This window comes from Doryrhamphus excisus, chromosome 10, assembly GCF_030265055.1.
Source record: "Doryrhamphus excisus isolate RoL2022-K1 chromosome 10, RoL_Dexc_1.0, whole genome shotgun sequence".
NCBI classification, from domain to species: domain Eukaryota; kingdom Metazoa; phylum Chordata; class Actinopteri; order Syngnathiformes; family Syngnathidae; genus Doryrhamphus; species Doryrhamphus excisus.
Window position 1 is genome coordinate 21,453,139 of NC_080475.1, and position 21,380 is coordinate 21,474,518.

The 21,380-nt window shown below is 48.9% G+C and overlaps 2 protein-coding genes across 17 annotated transcripts in view; one reads left to right on the forward strand and one right to left on the reverse strand.

Moving 5' to 3' along the window:
- LOC131136483 (AMP deaminase 2-like) overlaps positions 1-21,380 on the reverse strand; it is a 36,462-nt gene continuing 15,082 nt past the window's right edge. For 12 of the 16 annotated variants that reach the window (XM_058083338.1, XM_058083340.1, XM_058083343.1 and 9 more), the window contains 16 exons: positions 20,455-20,544; positions 19,769-19,898; positions 19,485-19,679; positions 19,275-19,406; positions 19,023-19,186; positions 18,705-18,831; positions 18,458-18,621; positions 17,601-17,721; positions 17,190-17,363; positions 16,943-17,053; positions 15,561-16,859; positions 15,019-15,100; positions 14,087-14,202; positions 13,820-14,018; positions 9,431-9,563; positions 8,563-8,886 (listed from right to left, as the gene is read on the reverse strand). In XM_058083338.1, coding sequence (XP_057939321.1) covers positions 16,662-16,859; positions 16,943-17,053; positions 17,190-17,363; positions 17,601-17,721; positions 18,458-18,621; positions 18,705-18,831; positions 19,023-19,186; positions 19,275-19,406; positions 19,485-19,679; positions 19,769-19,898; positions 20,455-20,544 — 1,606 coding nt within the window. In that variant the 3' untranslated portion in view covers positions 8,563-8,886; positions 9,431-9,563; positions 13,820-14,018; ... (1 more) ...; positions 15,019-15,100; positions 15,561-16,661. Of the gene's footprint in view, positions 311-8,562; positions 8,887-9,430; positions 9,564-13,819; positions 14,019-14,086; positions 14,203-15,018; positions 15,101-15,560; positions 16,860-16,942; positions 17,054-17,189; positions 17,364-17,600; positions 17,722-18,457; positions 18,622-18,704; positions 18,832-19,022; positions 19,187-19,274; positions 19,407-19,484; positions 19,680-19,768; positions 19,899-20,454; positions 20,545-21,380 lie in introns of those variants that run through there. The other 4 variants (XM_058083339.1, XM_058083342.1, XM_058083347.1 and 1 more) reach the window with 4 other exon arrangements.
- On the forward strand, positions 10,114-12,575 carry LOC131136485 (G-protein coupled receptor 157-like). Its single transcript, XM_058083355.1, has 4 exons — positions 10,114-10,625; positions 11,499-11,712; positions 11,793-11,987; positions 12,252-12,575. The coding sequence occupies exons 1-4, from the start codon at positions 10,219-10,221 to the stop codon at positions 12,456-12,458; spliced, it is 1,023 nt and encodes a 340-aa protein (XP_057939338.1). The 5' UTR covers positions 10,114-10,218; the 3' UTR covers positions 12,459-12,575.

Consider the following 21,380-nt stretch of genomic DNA (forward strand, 5'->3'; position numbering starts at 1 on the left):
CAGAACTGAACAACTGGACGATCTGGTCATCAAACCCGCCAGGTTCCCTCTCACCATCCGTGATGCTAAGAGGTCGATTTGGACTGTATTTGTCCAGCAGATGGCGCTAGCTTTCCCCATTGAAAGCATACAGCTAAATGTCTAGATGGGGGCCTTGCTAGGACGTCATAGAGCGAGTGTGTGGGACTGTTCATGAGTGGAATGGTGCGTTTGTGGAAAAGCTCCTTTTCTACTCTACTCTTTTACTTTTGTTTTCATCCCAAAACCTCTTCCGTGGTCTTCCTAATGCCCCCTGCTGAGGCTGCTCCTCCTGGCATAAAGAGAAGATAAAGAAAAAGCCAATCGTGGGTACATTGAGGTTAGATGTGATGTTGCCTGGTGGTGGTTCATCTCTCGTAATAAAGGTTGCAAAAAGCCACCAAATGAAAAAAGCAAAGGAAAACAAGCCAGAGTCCATCTTTTCACGCTTTATTTGAATGGAGATTTGAGTGATGACAAATTGTCGTCTTTATGACCTCCAGGGAGTTGGACTGTGCGAGCTCCGCTTTGCTGGATGAGCATGGCAAGGTACCCCAACACAAGCTATAAAGGGGGCCCCCTTTAGCTTAGTCATGACTTTACTGGGAAGGAAAGATCTGCTGTTGGGGGCATTTTCCCTGCAGATGTCACGGTACGGGGGGGGGGCAGATGCTGCATTAGGCTCTGCAGCCTCATCCAATATGCCAGCAGTGCATGCACGCATGCAAACTAAGTCTTAGCTCCTAACGCTGCAGTGTTTTGCTAACCTACTGACACCAATGGGTGAGATGAGACGCACCATGATGACTCAGCATTATGTAATCATCCAGTAATCATCAATCAACAGATGATCTTTTACTAGCGGTCCTGCCCCCCCTCAGGATATACAGTATGCTATCTGCACCCCCTTGTCGCTGGTTGTCATCAATAGAAAAGAGAAATTTGCCAAACGAGGGAGAACACATTTATTTAGAAAATATCAAGAGGGTCAACCATTTCTTTTTATCTAGGATTATTATTATTACACATTGGCAATCATTTATCCAAAGTTGATAGAAAATGTTTCCATAAATTGACATGGCAAAAAAAAAGAATGTGAACATGCGACACCCCCAAACGCCCCATGTGATAATCCTGGCTCCAAAATATTGATGCAAACATGAAGGCACCACCGCACACTGAAAGCTAAAATAAATAAGTTGATTGATTCCGAGCACCGGAGTGATCAAACCCCTGGCCTAATGAAGGCAGGGCAACACACTTAAGGTCAATCACGGAAAATAAAGCTGCCGAGTTGAAGCCAGGCCCGAGGCAGCTCAAAGTCATGTCCTCCTCCTGCAGTGAGAAGAACAAAGTGCTGCACTGCTGCAGCAAAAAACTGATGGCTCATACGCAACGTTTCAACACGGAGCCACCTTCATCCAGCCGATGAAGAACACGAGGAGTGGCGCTACCTGCTGACTAAAGGATGGACCATCTCCATTTCACTCCGCCACAACCGCAGTAGGCCAAATATTGATATTTTTAGTGCAGTGCAGAACACAATGCAGAATCAGGACGTGGACGGTGGAGGCTCCTAAAGAGCTGAGGCTGAGCTCAGGCTACAATTCCTATTCTTACCCTCCAGCGTGAAAAGGACTTTTGACAAGGAGAAAACGCCGGCGTCCATTTTTGTTGGGTCGGCTGATATAGCAGTGTTGGCCCAAACTCCCCACCAGAGGGAAATGTAGGTGGGGGCTACTTTCAAACATTTACACATTAAAGATGCTAAAGTCAATACATGTTAAGTATCTGACACATTCTGGGTGTAAATGAGTAGTACCTAATCATACAGCTGATTGATGACCAATCAGTTTTATTGAAGAGCCAATACAAACATTCTCCAGACCACGAATGGCCCCTGAGCTGACTAACTTTATTGTTTTTCTGCTATTTATGGCAATACATATTGTTTTGTACATTTTGGTCACGGAATAAACCAAACTGGAATGATTTAGCTTCAAATGTCTGAGGAACGCTGCTTTAGATGTTTGTAGAATTGTATGAGATTTAGCCTGGTTGAATGTCTCCTGTCAATATACTTCCTATACTTCCTTAAAACACCCAGACCAGGGATAAAGTCATGTGGATGGATGGACAGAAGGAAAGATGGATGGAAAGATGGATGGAAGAATGGATGGAAAGACGGATGGAAGGCCGGCCAGTTCCTGAACACAAGTTGTGTCTGGCTAACGCTGCTACCCAGAAAGGTCTTTGTGGGGTGAAAGTGGGATCATGCTCGGAGGTGTCGGTGCCGTGAGGAGGAGTGCAGAGGATGTGAGATGAGAGAGAGAGCGAAAGGAGGTTGACCCTGAAGGTTGAAGTCCCCTTTAAAAGTCGCATCCCGCTCGGATATGCAGGGCTCATGCAGGATCTGCTGCGGCAGTAGGGGAACACTGCTGAGCGGTGCACTTTAGGCTGCCAGCAAGCGTGCAAGGGAGAGGAGGAGGAGGGAGGGGTGGAGGGAGGAGGAGCGAGTGATGGAGAGAGAGAGAGAGAGAGTGCAAACAATGTCATTTTGTTCAGGAGGTAATACTGCAGTCAACTTTGCAGCGCCATGAAAGCGCACCAACACGGCAAGAGGCTGCTAGAAGTTGAGGATGAAGGTAAGTGTTTCCTTCCTCTTGGGTTGTCTTCCCTTCCCTGGGAAGCATCGCTGACTTCCTATCGGCCTCGCAGCAAATGGTGCAAGTGTGATGTGCATGCCCGCTGTCATCACCTGCCGTGTCTCTGCACCACCAATGGTCATGGTAATGTCTTTGCCAGCTAGCTAAACGCCAGGCATGCTACCCTAGCCGCTCCGACTAGCAGCCACGGGCCGGCTCAGAGGGCTCCTGCTGACTTTCAGGAGAGCAACATTGTTGGTAGTTAGTTGCTAATGAGCGGGGACGAGGTGGTGAGACGCTGGAGATAAGAAGCAGGCGTCCTGCATGGGACGGGACGGCCAAAACTTCTCTGCTAACTACTTTTCTCTCACGAGGGGCTCAGTCAAAAGTATTTGTGCTTTGTCATCATATTGCTATAATCATTAGAAGAAGGGATGTGCTTTCATCCTAAACATTTCCCAAATGGTCATGATGATAGTCATGGGTGATGGTCATATATGACGGTCAGGTATATGACGGTCATGTATGACGGTCATGTATGACGGTCATGTATGACGGTCATGTATGACGGTCATGTATGACGGTCATGTATGACGGTCATGTATAATAGTTTGAGGGAAGCAAATAAGACGCAGGGTGATTGTTGTTCAACTTTTTCTGAGAGAGCCCATCGTGCTGCTGGACCCGTTCACAAGTTCACATCAGGTAACTGTGTTAAGACCTTGAAAGAGTCGTCAAGGGCCTCTGGGTGAAGCGCACCCCCCCAGCTCATCTCTCAGCAGGATGAGATGAGGGATGAGGGATGAGGGATGAGGGATGAGGGAGGAGGGAAAAAAGTTGACTAAAAAAGAGCCAACGCCACATTGAAACATCTGCAGTTTCCTAGTCGTAACTCCACTGACAAAGGGAAAACTGCCGCACTCACTTGATGTTCCTTGCACCGTGCACCTACCCCCCCCCCACACCCCCCTTTCCTCCATCTCCAGTTTCTAGTATCTCTAAAGTGATACGGTTGCCCAGCGCAGTGCCTTACCGGCATGCTTTGCAACGCTTACCTTTCCCCTGCATTAAGACCCACCCCCTCCCTTTTGGAAAAAGTATGCAGCACATGCACTCATCATCATCACCATCATCATCATCCTTGAGCAATTTGCTTGAATGAAGGTGGGGGGGGGGGGGAGTGAGAAAGCAGCAGTGCAGCAATCCTGCAACATCCTGCAGCAGCAGCAGCAGCTGACTTCCTGCAGTGCTGGCGCACACACACACACACACACACACACGCACATGCGCACACACACACGCACACACACACACACGCACACTAGGTCATGTGACAACGGCCCACAGTACCCTGCCAGAGTTTGGAGAGGAGCAGCACACACACAGCTTGGGATGGTGCATTGTCCCATTCCAGCACTCCAGTTGTGATGATGTAATCAATGCAGCAAGCTTTGAACTTGCTGGGCCTTGTAGCCCCTCCCTCCCAGCCCCCACATCCCACCCGGCTGCAACGTCCCATGAAGTGACCCCCCCCCCCCCCCATGCACGTTTACTCAAACAGCCCACCCCTGCATGGATGCAGTGTGGAATGGGGGCAGCCTTGCATCTTGGTTCCAATAAATGAAAGAAGTGGTCTGCAGACAGATGCCCCCCCCCCCCCCCACCAACCCCCCCACCTTTACAGCAGTTGCTCTTCCATTTGCCGTCAGCACAGAAAAAAGACAAACGGCAACGTGTAGAAGAAAAGTGCTTTCTGGGCACAAGATGAGTGACTTGGCTCCCCCATTGATGTGGTCATCAGTCTGCTGCCTGATGCGGGATGGGGTGGGGGTGGGGGTGGGGGGGGCATGCACTTCCAGGATGCTCAGGCAAGCCAGACAGAGCATACTGTAGCAGGTCTGTAGCAGGTGACTTTCTGCTGAGCTGGTTCTTGCCACTGTGGCTGGAATCTGCCTAGTGATTACCTTCCCCTGCAAGACGGAGGAACTGGCTTCACCCCCCCCCCACAGCCCCCCCCAGGACAAAACCAAAACCAAGCATCACAGCGGCACAGTTAGTGAAGGTGGTGAACGTACACCATTGAAGTCAGGAGGAACCCACAAAGTCTCTGAGCTCCATCTGATGGACCATGAGGCCGGCCATCTATAATTTATGGTTATGGAAGGATATTGGAGATGATTAGCATACAGCATCATTACAGCTTTGATGGGCTATTCATTTGGCAGTATGTTTAAGGGCTGTGAAGTCATACTACTCAATGACAGCACTGTAGTACTATAGTACTACTAATGATTGCATTACGTATGTACACTACTTCAATATTTGCAAGTATGTTTTTCCAAGTGTAAAAATGCTAATGATACAAAATCATTCTAATAATGATATGATATATGCTTTATTTGGACTAATCTTAAAGCTAGCTAAGATTACCGGCCCTTAGATGACATGTTTTGGGATGGGGGAGGAAAGCGGAGTACCCGGAGAAGACCACACAATCTGGCAGGAAGTTTCTGCCTTCAGGCAAACAAGACGTATGATGGTACAAAACCCTTTATGTACCTGTCCACTTTCACCCACTCAAACATTCCTATTCCTTTTACCTTAAAGTCTTCATTGGCATTGTCCAACATATCCCGCCTACTTTGGGTTCAGACATGAAGGACTAGAGTAGGTGTCAATCATTTGAATGTCCCATCCTGCAACCAAAGTCTTGCATGCTAACCAAGTCAAGCAGGCTGAGTCATGCTGGGATTTTCGGACTATACCCTCCCTCACAGCGTGCTCTGCCCCTCCCCCCTCCGCTCTAGCAGCAGTCTTGTGCGTCCCGGGCCCGGCTGAGTTGGAACATGCCTTGACTTGTCAGAGACCGACAGAGAGAGACACAGACCGCCGTCCTGGTCAAGGACCCGCGGGCTGCAGCGGCTGTGGACTCTGCCTGGATGTGGACCAATGAGATGATCCACTACCACGGGTGAGTGTTTGGATCGAGACGCATGACCTACAGGCTGATGTTACAAGAGATGTCTGGCTGAGGAGCAGCTGCTACTGCAGCCCACTTTAGAGAAGAGGAGTGTCTGTACGTGACTGTTGCAAGGCAAGCCCAACATGACCTGGTCCTGACCTGGAAAGCAGCAGCGTCGTCAAGCAGCGTCGTCAAGCAGCGTCTTGACGCTACACAGCTTCCTGTACGACGCTATGTCTAGCCCGGCCTCCTCGTATGGTGGATGTAGACCTGTAGACCTGTAGACCTGTAGACCCCTACAGGCCTCTCATTGGCTGAGCTGATTCATTATCGCCGTGTTATTGTCGTTGTAAAAAATAGACATTCTCTTATACAACGTGTTGTTGTTGGTAGCACATGCTAGCCGATGGTGGAGGTCTATCTTTTGGTAGAAGAAATGTCACCATCGGCATGCTGCCTCTTTAAACCATGACCAAGTCCTGAGACCAAACCACAGGGAGCTGCCGTATCGTCACTACCTTGACCACAGTCCTTCCTAGAGATGGGACTAGTAATGGCTTCCTTTTGTTCCAGCATGCTTACCACTATATTGGAACACGTCACACAGTCAACCTGCTGAGATGATGGGATGATGGATCACGTAGGCTAGGTTTCATTCTGGTCAACTTACTACCGTCTATGTCACACGGCAGACATCAGGATAGATAGGTGTCAGTAGTATTTGTAGTAACTGCAAATACTGATGAATACTTTAGCCAACTAAAGAAGGGCGGGGCCACGCATATGAACTATGAATAGATCCCATATTACCTGCCAAGTCGGGTTTGTCCACAGCTGGATGGACTGTGATGTCAAGCACTGTGTGTCACCATCAGAATCAACATCATGCTGACTTGATGGACAGCTGTCTGTCTGGTGCAGCTGGCCTGGGGCTTCCTTTCCAGATGGTTTGGTAGAAAAGGCTTTGTACCACTGCAGGGTGAGTTAGCGCTAAGTTAGCGCTAGAAGGTCAACACGTGTCTCTTAATGGAGTTCCGTGATCTGACCACAGGGGCACATACGTAAAGACCACCAGGACGTTTGATGGAAAATAACACAGCTACCATCTCACTGATCTTCTGACTGCCAGTCGCTGGTTGGAAGAGGTGCTGAGGCAGTCTCTGGGTCAGTGACCTTATGGTGGTGCAGACCAACACCTGGCAAGGCCTGGCTAGAAGATGCTCAGACCAGGTAGAGGAATAAATCTGGAATATAAGACGACCCATCCTTTTCAGACTTTTTTCTATGGGGAAAAATATTCAAGCAAAGGTTTCTTTGGCTGAAAGCTTCCTCTTCCAAATGTTGATATGGTTCCTGTCGTTGCATACATTAGACAGGAAGTACGGCTAGCTAGCACACCAAGAGCTGTCAAGACGTTGGAGCTACAAGTCAGCAATCCTGTCAGTCACGGAGCAACCCCAGGGTCCAAATCAGATCCCAAGTAAGCGTCTTGACTCTCGAGGTGGAACCCGGTGAAACAGCCAATGCTAACTGAGCAAGCGCTCGCTAGCTTTAACGTGGGCGCTCGGCTCGCCACAAGGAGGCGGTAAAGACGGCAAAGCTGATTTTGACAAACCAAGGCAGGTCAGCATCAGCCGAGTGAGGAGTAAACAAGTCAGTTACATCACCTTGGTAATTATTTGTGTCAGGGCATGCATGACGCTGCGGTTACACAACCAGCGTAGCATCACATGACAGCGTGGTTAGAGCGTATTCTAGCAGATACGTCTGGCAGGCCACGCCGGAGACAGATCTCTCGTGTCCACGGTGTCCGGTCGGCAGGGAGTGGGCGGGAAAGAGGAGTATGGGATCGTCCAGGCTGGTCAACACCAGCGCTGCAGTGCCATCTTGTTTTGCTTTACACGGCCCTGCTAACACCTGCTAACACACTCCACTCCGCTCCAAATCCACGGGAGGTCAACCAAAGCAAGGAGTCCTGGTGCTGCATCACCACACCTGACACACATTGAATCAGGGCCGTGGATGTGTGAACGTTTGCTCAAGTGGTGCCAACAAAGTGGTGCTGCACACCAGAAGAAGAGGGGGGGTCGGCGTGTGAATCCAGAATTATTTGGGAATGAGCTTCCGGTCACTTTGAGAAGCCAAGTGTGCATTCATGGGTGACGTATAGGAGCCACGGCAGGTTAGATTTACTAAGGTGATGTCATTGACATATTCTTTCTGCTGCACAGCTTCCAAACACCGGCGCCAGAGCCAAGTTATGGACGTACGGAGCAGCGGCTGCTGTGGGTGTTTCTCTGGCAGTGTCTTAGCTGGTTGTTGTGAGGAGTGAGAACGAAGCAATCAGCAAGTATACTGCCGCAGAAATTCTTCACAATAAGAGACCCTGCAGAAGACCCCGGGACTGGAAAACTGGCCCCGCCCTGAATGTGGATTCTACCATGGTAACGATAATGGTTTCATTTTATGTCAACATGCATACAGTCACAAAGGAACACATCATAATTTGCCATTTTACAAATAAAGGATGTGTAGACGTTATGGCGTTATGGATTATCCTAACTTGGCCAGTGAAGATGACTTTGGTAGTTATTACCCATATCGCCCACAGGGTGGACTTTTACAAGATGGCACACACCAAATGCACCAACTCACATCAGCATTGCCTGGGGCAAGGGGGACAATGCCCCACCAAATAAATTCATTGACCCCCTCCCCCATAAATCTACATTTTAGAGGCAAAAACTCCTCCAGAAAAAGCACAAGACTCCCCCTCATCTCGTCTTCGTTTTTACTTTTCAGTTTCCCCCCCAGAGCTATAACAGCAGTAGCTCAGTCTTAAGGTGGGACCCCCAGGTGGGACCCCCAGGTGGGACAGTTCCCAGGGCAGAGATCTGGCAAAGTGCAATCCACCCCCCCCACCCCAATGTGCAAGCCTAGAAGCGCCCCTGGTCCGGCTTGTATAGTTTGCCATTTTTTTAAACGACACTCTGCTGCCATCTAGTGACCAACACAAAGTATAAGCATGCAGAATAAGTTCTGTAGCTGCTTTCACCCTGATAAAATGCATGTTTATTAACATTTATTCATTTGTACATTTCTTATCATTTGTGACAAACATAACCACAAGTGGTTATGCATTTTTTTAAGAATTGGACCAAATAAACATGGAATGGAAACTTTTCCCATCAGTTGTTTGGCTTGTTTAGGCTCTTGGTGAATTTGGACTGTAAACAGCACAGTGACATCTTCATCAGGAATCTTCATGTGGACGGAAGAGTTGGGTTTAATAGGCAGACGTGGTGTCAATCACAGAAGTCATCTAACAATAACTTCACCACATAAGACGGCACGGATAAATCTTTGTTCTAATCTAAAACGTTGAAAACTAATGTATGTGTACTGTATGTAGTAACTGTATACAATGTATTAATAACTACTGCCACCAGTCCAGGGTGGACCCCGCCTCTCGCCCAAAGACGTCTTAGACATGGATGGCTGGACTCATCACGAGACAGCATGAGTAATGTTAGGGTTGTGTTATCCTTATGAATATTTGTCCTTCTCGGCTTTGCTGTGAAGACGCCGTCGCCTAAAGTGTCCTGGGTATGATGTCACAGCCAAGATGGCAGCGCTTCAGCGTAATAATCACAACGTCACTTCACTGGACTTTATAGGTCCAGCATTTATGAGTATTTACCGGATGAAACATTTTTGGTGACATGACTTTGATGTCACACGGCCGTGCTTAGAAGAATAATGGTGACCGTATGAGAAGCACCAAGGGCCAGCCCTGGGGTCCTACCTTGGTGTCTCCACGCTGGGGGCTCTCAGGTGACCTTGCGACCTTGCCTTCTCACTGATGACGGGCTTGGGCCCCTTCGATCCGGGGGACACTCACGTAGGACTGCAAAGCGTTTGAGTCGACTTTCTCCAACCTGCAACAACAAGACACTTCTATTAGCATCAGGCAGTTTTATCTGAACTGTCTCCTCACATGCTAGGTTGAATTCAATTGTATCTCTCCATTAAGGCTGCAACTATTCTTTTAATAACCGATTAATCACTCGATTCTTTTCTTTCTTGACTCAGATTGAGTTTTAAGCAAACACGTAGAAGGTCCCCTGGAAGTGTTGGAATAATAAAGAAAGGATACTGATCCTCCAACAGGATCTGTCCGCCATGTGAGTAGTCCAGTAAACATGGCGGCTATCATCATGCTAGCATGTCAACATGCTCCTGGCTAGGCTGGCCAAATAGGAACAGAAATGAGTAGAGAATGTTCCTGCTGAATTCCTGAAGACGCCATTACTTCTCCATGCTGAGTAAATAGTGTAAACTTGGGTACCCTGGAGGAGAACCCACTTTGGGGATATAGCTGCCATGTTAGATCCGGCCTGAAACCCTGCAGCCCAAAATAGCCCCACCAGTGTCCCACCGACCAGCTGACTGTGACCTCAGCCACAAGAGGAAGAGGAGGAGGAGGAGGAGGAGGAGGAGGAGGTGGCGGGCCGGAAGGAGTCTTTAAAACCTCCGATGTTTACTTCACTTTCTTGAAGTCAAAGTAGAAGTTTAGGCAGTTTATGAGCAAATATGCGTGGGGTGTCGTGGGGCCCGAGAGGCATGGTGGAACACAACGAGACAGTCGTGCTGCTGTCCGAGCAGGTGGTGGTGTTGTCTTCCTGCGCCCTGTCCTTTGTGGGCTCGTCGCTCATCATCGTCCTTTACGTCACTTTGGCGGAGCTGAGGACCACTCCGCGGAAACTGCTGCTCTTCCTTTCCGTGGCCGACTGGCTCTCGGCCGTCTCCTACGCCTACGGAGTGTGGCGAGTGTTCGGTTCCGACTCGCCGGATTGTATCGCCCAGGGAGCGATATCCACCTTCGCCAACACCAGCTCGTTCTTCTGGACGGTGGCCATTGCCCTCTACTTGTACGTGTTCATCGTTAGGTCCAATCAGAGGGCTGCTGACAGCCTGGTGCTGCTCTTCCACCTCGTCAGGTAAGTCAAAGTGGTGTACTGTCTCTTTAAGACGCACATCATGGGTTACCTAGGTAAGTCAAAGTGGTGCACTGTCTCTTTAAGACGCACATCATGGGTTACCTAGGTAAGTCAAAGTGGTGTACTGTCTCTTTAAGACGCACATCATGGGTTACCTAGGTAAGTCAAAGTGGTGTACTGTCTCTTTAAGACGCACATCATGGGTTACCTAGGTAAGTCAAAGTGGTGTACTGTCTCTTTAAGACGCACATCATGGGTTACCTAGGTAAGTCAAAGTGGTGTACTGTCTCTTTAAGAGAGCCTTGGGTGTTCTGCTTCTAACAAACACCTGCAAGGCACAATCTGGGGCCAAATTAATCCATGTGCAGAAAACCCAAATTATTCGTCGATATCTGAAAATCCCATGCTGTCCATTCTTCACGACAGTTATTACTGACACATATTTCCGTGAGATTGATAGATATGATTTTTAAATGATGTCACATGACTAAATAGAAGCACGTTTTGATTGCACCTCTACTTGAAAACTGTTAGTCAGCAGGTTTGGAGAACATGTCCTATTGGAGATAGAGATGGAGATGGAGATGTAAATCTACTGTGGCCCAGACGTCCAGCGTGGACATGTTGAGACGTTCCAATGCATTCCTTGTGCAAGTAGTACACAGCCTGGCCCTCGGCCAGGTGCTTTAAAAACAATCTGTCATTCCGAATGAAATATGAAAATACTGCGTATTTGTAGCTTTTGCAGCCTGACGAGAGCTTGAAACGTTTTTAATCAGGCAGCGACAACACCCCAGTCTCAGGCTATCACATGGCGTCCGTGGGTGGACATGGAAGATGATGTCATTTGTCTAAAAGATGTGTGTTGTCCAGCTGGGGGGTTCCTCTGGCCATCACGGTGGCAGCCGTCTGCCTCAACAAGATCGGCTACAATGCTTCAGAGGTGTCCGTGGGCTGGTGCTGGGTCCGGATCCACAGTCCCGACCGAGTCTTATGGATGCTCCTGACCGGGAAGATCTGGGAATTCCTGGCTTACCTCACCCTGCCAGTCCTCTACATCCTCATCAAGAGGCACATCCACACGGCGGTGAGGACCAAGCAGCCATTCGAGTAGATCAGTCCTTTCCATCTATAGTTCTATATCTATGTTGTGGTCTCCCACGTCAGCATGCCGCCCTCTCCGAGTACCGTCCGCTCTTGGCCGACAGGACGCCATCGCACGCCTACTCCTCCGTGGCAGACATGAAACTAACGCTCATCCCCATTATCTTCATTGTGTTGCGGATTTGGAGCACGATACGCTTCGTTCTGTTGCTGGTTGGATCCCCGGCTGGACAGAACCCCGTGCTGGTGACTCTCCATGTAAGTGCAATGCCGTCCTCATCCAGCCACGATGTAGCCTCGGTCACCCCACAGAGCCACGCGTGGTCATGGTGACGCCCTGGTGGGCAGTCGGGGCCAGCGGGGCCAGCGGGGCCAGCGGGGCCAGCGGGGCCAGCAGGGCCAGCAAGACCAAGCACTAACTGACATTCACTTGAAGTAAATTCTTCATTCAGCCAGTCCAGACGTATCATGATTGCATTGAGATGTTTTGATGGTAAATCCAGTTGCCCTCTCCGCCCACAGGGCATTGGCAACACTTCCCAGGGAGCAGCCAACTGCATCATGTTCGTTTTGTTCACCACTCCAGTCCGTACGCGCCTCTTCGCTGCGCTCTGCTGCTCCTGTAAGGGCGGAGCTGAGAGCCAGCCAGCGCTGGACTCCTCTCGGGGGCTGTTCCCAGGAATGCGACCTTCAGGCCAAAGAGAGGACGCGGCCACCGCTGACGGGTGATGCTCATTTGTCTGGCTGAGAGGACGGAGAGAGGACATCAAGCCTGCTTCTGGAAGCTGCTTCTGGAAGCTGCTTCTGGAAGCTGCTTCTGGAAGCTGCTTCTGGAAGCTGCCTCTGGAAGCTGCCTCTGGAAGCCGCTTCTGGAAGCTGCTTCTGGAAGCTGCTTCTGGAAGCTGCTTCTGGAAGCTGCTTCTGGAAGCTGCTTCTGGAAGCTGCCTCTGGAAGCTGCTTCTGGAAGCTGCTTCTGGAAGCTGCTTCTGGAAGCTGCGTGTATATTCCAATGACAGGAAATACCTGCAGTTCATATGGAGGCACTCCATGCCATTTTATTTCTGCTTCATCGCCTCCAATATTTCATATGTCATTGGTGCGGGGCCAACTCCTTACTCCTTACTGTGAATGTGCTGGGCTATGTTGAACTATTAAAGAGGACTGCCGTTCTGGACCTGACCTGTACTCTCCTTAGCCTTATGGAGCGTTATGGATCAGCATTTACTTCTCCTAAATACTGATGTCATTTTTCTGTTGGGGTGCCCCCACCCACCATGCTCAATGAGGTGACGTGCACTCCATCACCTTCGGGCACTTAGTGGACGTCCATTCATTTTTGACTCAAAGCAGATGACCGTCATCATGATGTGTTTCCTGTTTATTTTCCTGATGGCGTTTTGCAACATCATGCTTTTTGCCATGGCCCCGTGACGAGCATCCTCTGTGGTCGCCGTGGTCACCATGCTATCATTGTGTCATCATCACATGCTATCCTTCCTGCTTGAAACCAGAGATGGAGGGGCTCACTTCTCCTTTGACCATGCGGACGTTTGCTCCGGTTAGCCTGGCTTAGCTTCAGCCTGAATGAAAACACATCCAGCACAGCCGTGGAGATGAGCGATGGGGGGGGTCTGGATCACATCTAGACCTGGATCACTTCTAGATCTGGATCACTTCTAAAATGTCTCATCCCAATCCCACCTCTTCTATGAGTTTAGGGGTTGTCAAGGTTTTCCAGTGTGCATCACAAATGGCCCAGAAATTGTGTTCAAAAAGCCAATTCATTATTTTCACTTCCTGGTTGCTGAGCGTTATAAATGCCTCCTGCCACCTTGTGGCCGTCAGTGCAACTGCACCAAACATCTCTTCTATGAAGTTGCATCATCACCTCTTTGTGCTTCTGCAAAAAAGTCAAAGCGTATAAAGACGTCTTTGGGAGCAAACGTTCGGGTTGAAAGGAATATGTTTTTGCTAGCAAGTGAGTTGATTTTCCAAATCTGATGTTGACAGATTATGTTCTACCACAGAGGTGCGGTCCTGCAGTCCACAGCCTGATCATTCAATGTCACATCGTAGAAGACAGAACTTACGGAGGCCGTGTTTGCCAGCAATGGATCACATGATGCCAGTACTCGGTGACGTCATCCTGTCTCCATCCTTCAAGTCGGGCAGCTGCAGAGAAACGACATGGCGACATCAGAATGAGCGGCTCCGCTCACCGACACGTCGCTTCCGACTCGTACTCGGAAAGTTCATTCCAAGGCCAGGCTTCTCATCAAAGCTGCTCTCCTGGAAAGTGGAGAAGGATACCGAGTCAGTAAATGTGGACCAGCTCCGAGTTGAGCAGGAAGCTCTACCTTCCCCGCAGACATAAAACTTGTCCTCATACGGAGTCCCAGTGTCCTCCAGCAGCAGGCGGACCGGCTGGACCAGCTCCAAAGAACAACAGGAGGGTGTGAACGGCTTGCTTTGCCTGTGTAAAAAGGGATTAGGGATTATTTGTCCTTTACTCCGACACCTACAAAAACATGCATGGCAGCATTCGCTTTGGATGGCTTGTCAAAAACCAAACCATTCATTCATTTTCTACCGCTTATCCTCACGAGGGTCGCGGGGAGTGCTGGAGCCTATCTCGGCTGTCTTGGGGGAGAGGCGGGGTCCACCCTGGACTGGTGGCCAGCCAATCCCAGGGCACATATAGACAAACAAGCATTCCCACCCACATTCATACCGATGGACAGTTTGGAGTGGCCAATTAACCAATTAAACTCCACACAGAGATGGCCGAGAGTGGGATTGAACTCGGGTCTCCTAGCTGTGAGGCCTACCAAACCAAAGAAAACAATACAAAATCAGTCAAGCAGGTGAAGAATGTGGCTTCAGATGGTGCAACGCCAACGCCTTCTGTCGTTTGTCATCCAAGATATGGAGTAGACAAAAACCCTTCCCAAATGCACACGCAGCAATCTAAAGCTTTTTAAAGCGCCACCCCGGTGAGACATTTCCTGTGGCAGGTTTTGTAGGGTGCAAAACTCATGACTCATGACAGGAGGTCCCAAATGGCAGACATGTTTGTTGTGGATGCTGCAGTGCTGCTGTTGTAAATGCTGAAAATACGGCAAGACACCGGACGTATTACATAAAAAAATGAAGAATAAAGATCATGAAATATGATGATATCAGATATGAAATAAAAGCAGACTGGAATTACAGCATAACTAAAGTATGAAAGTAAATAACAATATGGGTAAAAGAAGCCAAGGTGGCTAGGTCAGTTTGAATGGCTGACCGTGAGTGGAGCACCCCCTGGTGGCGGCCATTGGCCACTACTTCAGCTTGGCCTGATGAACAACACGTCAACTTCCTAAAACCTGCCATTTGGACCAAGGGGAAAGCAACATTAGTATTAGTATTAGTATTAGTATTAGTAGCAGTAGCAGTAAGAGTAGTAGCATACCGATCTATTGGCACGATGTAATGCTGCTGCATGCCAATAGATGTGTATACAGTGTAAGGAGTTATTCTATAGCGTCTTTTCCCCGTATTAACCGCTCGGATGATGATGATGATGATCTGATGATTTAAAGACTCAAATTGACCGCAGTCTGCGTGCAGTCGGCAGTTAAACATGAAGCTACTTGGCTGTGCTACACAACATTGGTAATAAGCCGACTGTACGACACGTGACCTAGCATGAGCATCGTCAACCCGGATATTATGACTAGGATGGTGTGTTTGTTCCTGAGTGACAGTCTCTTTCAAATCAGGCATAAATGACTGGAATCATGGAATAATGGGATAACAGGATAATGGAAGAGGTGCAGAACTCACCCCACGGATATTCCAATAAGCCAGAATCATCTGAACTTTGGACCAGGACTTGTGTGGTCCAGCACAAGCTAGCAGTGACAGGAGACTAGGCTGGTTTGTTTTGCTATCTGTGACCGGCAGGAAGTGGGCGGGTTGCACTCGTGCCAACCTTTCTAAAAGAATAATAGCCATTGGCTGTCCTAGAAGTCGCTAGATGAGAGCGCCGTCTAATTTGCATAACGTTTGCATACGATGTTGTAGAACGCTGTAGGCCAGTGGTTCCCAAAGTGTCGAACGTGTACCCTCAGGGGTACGTGAATTGAATGAACGTGAATAAAAATCTGAGAACACTCAGAGAAGAGAGAGAAGAGAAAGAAGAAGAAAGAAGAAGAAAGAAGAAGAGAAAGACGTGTTGATGTCCACATGAGGATTGTTGAGGATGGGCAAAATGCAGTTTTCCTTTACGCTTAAAAGAATTGAAGTACAAACACACACACCAAAGTAAATAACAGTAAGGCAATGAAATGTAATAGGTTACTTTCACGTTGTGAAATATTGATACACCACTTGAACGTGAACAAGTATTTTTCCAGAAACACAGACAGCATCAAATCATACGACACAAACTTCATACATGATCACCCGGGAGAAGACAAACGTGGCTTCAACTGCAACTTGAAGCTTCCAGAATGGTCCAAAGGAACTTTGAAGGAAGTTCTGGGGTTGATGTGCTGATGACCTTTGGCAGTGGTTGCGCTTTGTGCAGAGGGTGTCACTGCAGCAACGTACGGTATCATCATCATCATCATCATCATCTTCACCATCAGCAGACGAAGGAGAGCGTGACGAGACGCTGTCAGGAGCAGCTTGGGGCGCCCCCACGCAGCCGCTGCTGAGGCAGCAAGGAAACATCAAGACCAGGGTCTAGCGTTGGCGATAAGGTCTACAAGGGAATCAGCACGGAAAGGCCAGGAGGACGTACACACATTGAAGATCATAGACTTCACAACTCACAGACGGGAACCTCTGAAACGGCCACAGTGCCGTTGGACCATTTGTACTCATATTTGTAGAAAATGTGCCCAGTTGCCATGCAGGGGAATTGGGTACAGTCAGGTTGCCTTATAGCTGCGTTTGTGCAGATTCTTCCACGATGGTGTCCAGCTCGTCCGTACGGATGGCCTGCGTGATCAAATTGAGCTCCTCACACATGGTCTCGTAGCGGTACGCCACTCGGATGTCAGGAACGTTGGTGCGCCTGATGTCGTTGCTCTCCTGCCCTTCCTTGACGTAGTCCGGCCCCAGCCAGTAGCTCTTCACCTGAGCCGTAAGATTAGCAGCAAAATGAAGTGTCCGGCGAACGCCATGGCTAACGTGTGGTCTGGTGGTGGACCCACGGATACCTTATGGGAGAAGCCACTCATCAGCACGCTGTTCCTGGCCAGCTCACACATGTCACACGAGCTCAGCTTCCACACCTGAGCGGCGATACTGTACTCCTCCATCAAGGGCTCCTGTGAAGGAACAAGCCAATGCTAATCAGGATCCACACCCCGACATAATACCCCAACCAGGGTGTTCTAGAAGATCGTATGCAGCACCAGAGAGCGTTAGCAAAGTGTGCAAAGAAGACGTCTGGTGTGTGTTGACCTTGGTGAAGTGGAACTGCAAGGGGTCGTCCGTAGACAGGGAGACCACCAGTCCCCTGGACAGGTACTCGGGCAGAGGGTTCCGATGGTAGCTGAGGAACAGACTGTTGTTGCTGAGAGGAGACATGGCGATGCCGATCTGAGCCAAATAGTACAGGTACTGCAGTACCGGAGCCTGTGGACAGACGAGGCATGATGCAATCGTGGTTAGATGAAGTTTTCCTTATCAAGATGACCGTGTCAAAATAATGATCAACTTCTGTAACGACAAAATGAGAAAGGGGTTCAGCAGTAGTCCGGAAGTCTTTGGGAGCCAATCACAGTGGAGATCTATGTAGCATTCTGTGCGGGTTATTGTGTGTAGCGGCTCTACAGGAGACCACGACTCCAAAGGGCCCCTTTAATGTGGTACCTTTCTGAGCAGCAGTCCGTGGGAGATGTTCTCAGACAGCATGAACCCAGACACCAGGTGATGGATGGGGCCTGCCTCGCCACAATGAGGACGCAAGACAAGACTGTGGAACCCCCGCTGCCTGGATTCAAGAACAAACACACAGAGCAGTCAGTCCATCCTGGTCCTGCCGGGCCCTCATTTAAACAGTACTTATGTTACTTATACTTATGAGCCCTGACCCGGCAGGAAGTAGCCAGGGAAATATGACACCAGGTTGGGCATCTGAGATCATTCATATTTCATGACATCTCCACTCGTGTTCTTCACCTGGTACTTTTCATCCAGACTCATGATCATACCAAAAAACTTTAGTACTCCACTCGCTTGATACGTGATATATATATTGTATGAAACCTGGTAGCGATCGCCACTAGCATCAGTTGCTTCTTCTGACCAGCAGACGGTACGAGACAGCAAACCACAATAAAGTCATAAGGAAAAGGTCCAGACTCCAGCTAAGATGGCGACTCGGGCCGATCCATAACGGCTGATTCAAGATGGCTACTCGTGCCGATCCATAAAGGCTGATTCAAGATGGCGACTCGGGCCGATCCATAACGGCTGATTCAAGATGGCGACTCCATAACGATCCATAACGGCTGATTCAAGATGGCGACTCGGGCCGATCCATAACGGCTGATTCAAGATGGCGACTCGGGCCGATCCATAACGGCTTCATGGCCAAATCCCACTCCAGTACCTGGAAATAATCTGCTGGCCTGGAATGAGCAGATCTGATCCAGAACACACGTTTGCCAAATATGGCGACGCTGTGATGAAAGACGACAATGGAGCTGCAGCATCGGGCGTCGTACCTGCGCAGGTGATTGAGCACGCTCATGTTGGCGTACATGTAGTAGAGGTAGTAGGAGTAGGGCGGGTTCTCCTCCTCTGTCCAGCCGTCTGGCAGCGGACTGTCCAGGTTGAAGATGTGCTGCTCGGGTTTGGACTCGTCGTCCACACTGTCAAAACCTACAACCTGCAGGGGGGACCAAGACCCAGAGACCCCACATGAAACCCCCGTACTGTCATCCCAACTTCAGGCCACTTCCTGGTACGCACGTGCTGGAGGAAGAGGTGCAGCTCAGGATGGCAGCCGGGATGGACCGTGACTTCAAACAGAGGCAGGAAGATGTTCTCCAGCATTTCCTGGAAGTTGGACAGCTGCTTCTTGGTGTGGTACACGTCACTTGGAGGAGAAGACACAGACAAAGACCACTTCCTGTATGACAGCTGACATTGTTTGCTTTTTTACGTGGTGGGCGGGGTTGGGTGAGGTCAGGCTAGGTTGAAGGATCTGCTGAAGGAATGAGTACCTGCTGAAGGTTTTGGTGGCGTACAGGCGCCATGACCGGCTAAATGATGCTAGGTGCCACTTACAAAAGCCTCGGGACCTGGACCAGCCAGCGCACGTTGTTGGAGTAGACTTGGTGCTCCACGGCCCACTTGGCCAGTTTGTCCCACTCGTTCCTGGAGCGGCCATAGATGGACAACCTGAGCTCCACGTTCTGGTACTTGCTCTCCTCCAGGTCAGCCATCACCTCCTGATGGACAGTAGCACGACACAGTCAGCAGAGGGCGCTACCGAGGACGGTACGCTCTACCAAGGAGCATTATCATGACCACGTGCACCTTAACGATGTGACCAAAGTATTTCCCCTCCACGTGATTGTCGGTTTTGATGAAGATCTCCCTCAGGATGGATTCTCCAATGGGATTGTATTTGGCGTTGAACTTGTCGAAGCGATGGAAAGTGTTGCGATCCTGCAAGAGGAAGGAGACGAGGACTGTCACACGCGTCAACAGGATTTGATCCTTCTGCTACTCAGACCTCCAACTTACGGCGTGCATGTCCAAGGTGTCCACACTGAGGTCAAAGGCCGTCAGGTTCATGGTCTCAAACACCTCCATGAGCGTCTGGCCCTTGCCTCTCTCCACATGCACGATCTCCTGAGGGTACTTCTTCATGGCTCTTTTGATGAAGCGCAGGAGGTGCTTTTGGTTCATGCAAGAGGAGGCGTGGATATGAGTGTCCACCTGCAGATGAAGAAGATGAAGCAGATGAAGAAGCTGACTTTGGATTGGAACGCCAGAAGGCTTTGGCGAGGTTGCCCCCCAAGTGGTACCTTGCGGATGTTGTAGAAGTCTCGGTGCGGGACTTTCTTCTGTGCTGCCAGCTCTTTCATCTCGTTCAGTAGGATGTGCATCTGGAACTTGGAGCTGAGGTACTGCAGGCGCCGGTAGCAGAAGGACTTCCTGTGGGAAGAGCAGGTGAGGCCGTATGGAATAATGGGAACGCTCACTTCCTTCAATTCCCAAGCAAGTAGCAAATGGCTGCTCAGGGAACTCAATGTTTGATGGCGGTCAAATAATATTTGGGGTGTCACGATGCAGACGTTGAAGATTTCTTTGGAATACACGTTCCTTGTATGACGAGCTGGTCTGGGCTGAGGAATGGTCAGGGTGGCATGCGTGCCCGTGGGCATGCCTGTTGGTCCCTGGGAGGGGAGGGCACATATTCCATATTCCACCCCCACCCAGTCTTACCTATGGACAATTTGGAGTGGCCAATGGAGCCAAGATGTTTTTGGGATGGGGGAGGAAAGGAAAGCGGAGGAACCCACACACGGGGAGAACATGCAAGTCCACACAAGCAGAGATCGGAACCATCGGAACCATCGGAACCATCGGAACCATCGGAACCATCGGAACCATCGGAACCATCGGGCCACGGCGCGGCCACGAGGCATCCTGCGTATGAAATGAAGCTGCGTGGTACATGCCATGCAGTGGAAGAGAAGATGGAGCGTACACTGGTCCGTTGATGATGAGAGCCATCATGACGTTCATGTCAGCGATGTACTCCTGCAGGTCCGGGTAGGGAAGGTCCAGCTCCGTATTCCTGCACATGCAAACATTGGTAGAAACACTGGTGCCATGTTGGACCAGCTAAATTCCAGGATTCTTCAAAGCTGGAAACGCACATGAGAATCAATAGCTAATAGAATAGCTAATAGAATAGCTAATAGAATAGCTAATAGAATAGCTAATAGAATAGCTAATAGAATAGCTCATAGAATAGCTCATAGAATAGCTCATAGAATAGCTAATAGAATAGCTAATAGAATAGCTAATAGAATAGCTAATAGAATAGCTAATAGAATAGCTAATAGAATAGCTAATAGAATAGCTAATAGAATAGCTCATAGAATAGCTCATAGAATAGCTCATAGAATAGCTCATAGAATAGCTAATAGAATAGCTAATAGAATAGCTAATAGAATAGCTAATAGAATAGCTAACAGAATAGCTAATAGAATAGCTAACAGAATAGCTAATAGAATAGCTAATAGAATAGCTAATAGAATAGCTAATAGAATAGCTAATAGAATAGCTAATAGAATAGCTAACAGAATAGCTAATAGAATAGCTAATAGAATAGCTAATAGAATAGCTAACAGAATAGCTAATAGAATAGCTAATAGAATAGCTAATAGAATAGCTAATAGAATAGCTAACAGAATAGCTAACAGAATAGCTAACAGAATAGCTAACAGAATAGCTAATAGAATAGCTAATAGAATAGCTAATAGAATAGCTAATAGAATAGCTCATAGAATAGCTAATAGAATAGCTCATAGAATAGCTCATAGAATAGCTAATAGAATAGCTAATAGAATAGCTAACAGAATAGCTAACGGAATAGCTAACGGAATAGCTAACGGAATAGCTAACGGA

Bases quoted from the DNA above. Each gene is read 5' to 3' on its own strand.
- LOC131136485 (XM_058083355.1), top strand. From the start codon at position 10,219: ATGCGTGGGGTGTCGTGGGGCCCGAGAGGCATGGTGGAACACAACGAG. The intron at 10,626-11,498 runs GTAAGTCAAAGT...TGTGTTGTCCAG, and splicing joins CTGCTCTTCCACCTCGTCAG to CTGGGGGGTTCCTCTGGCCA. The intron at 11,988-12,251 runs GTAAGTGCAATG...CTCCGCCCACAG, and splicing joins CCGTGCTGGTGACTCTCCAT to GGCATTGGCAACACTTCCCA.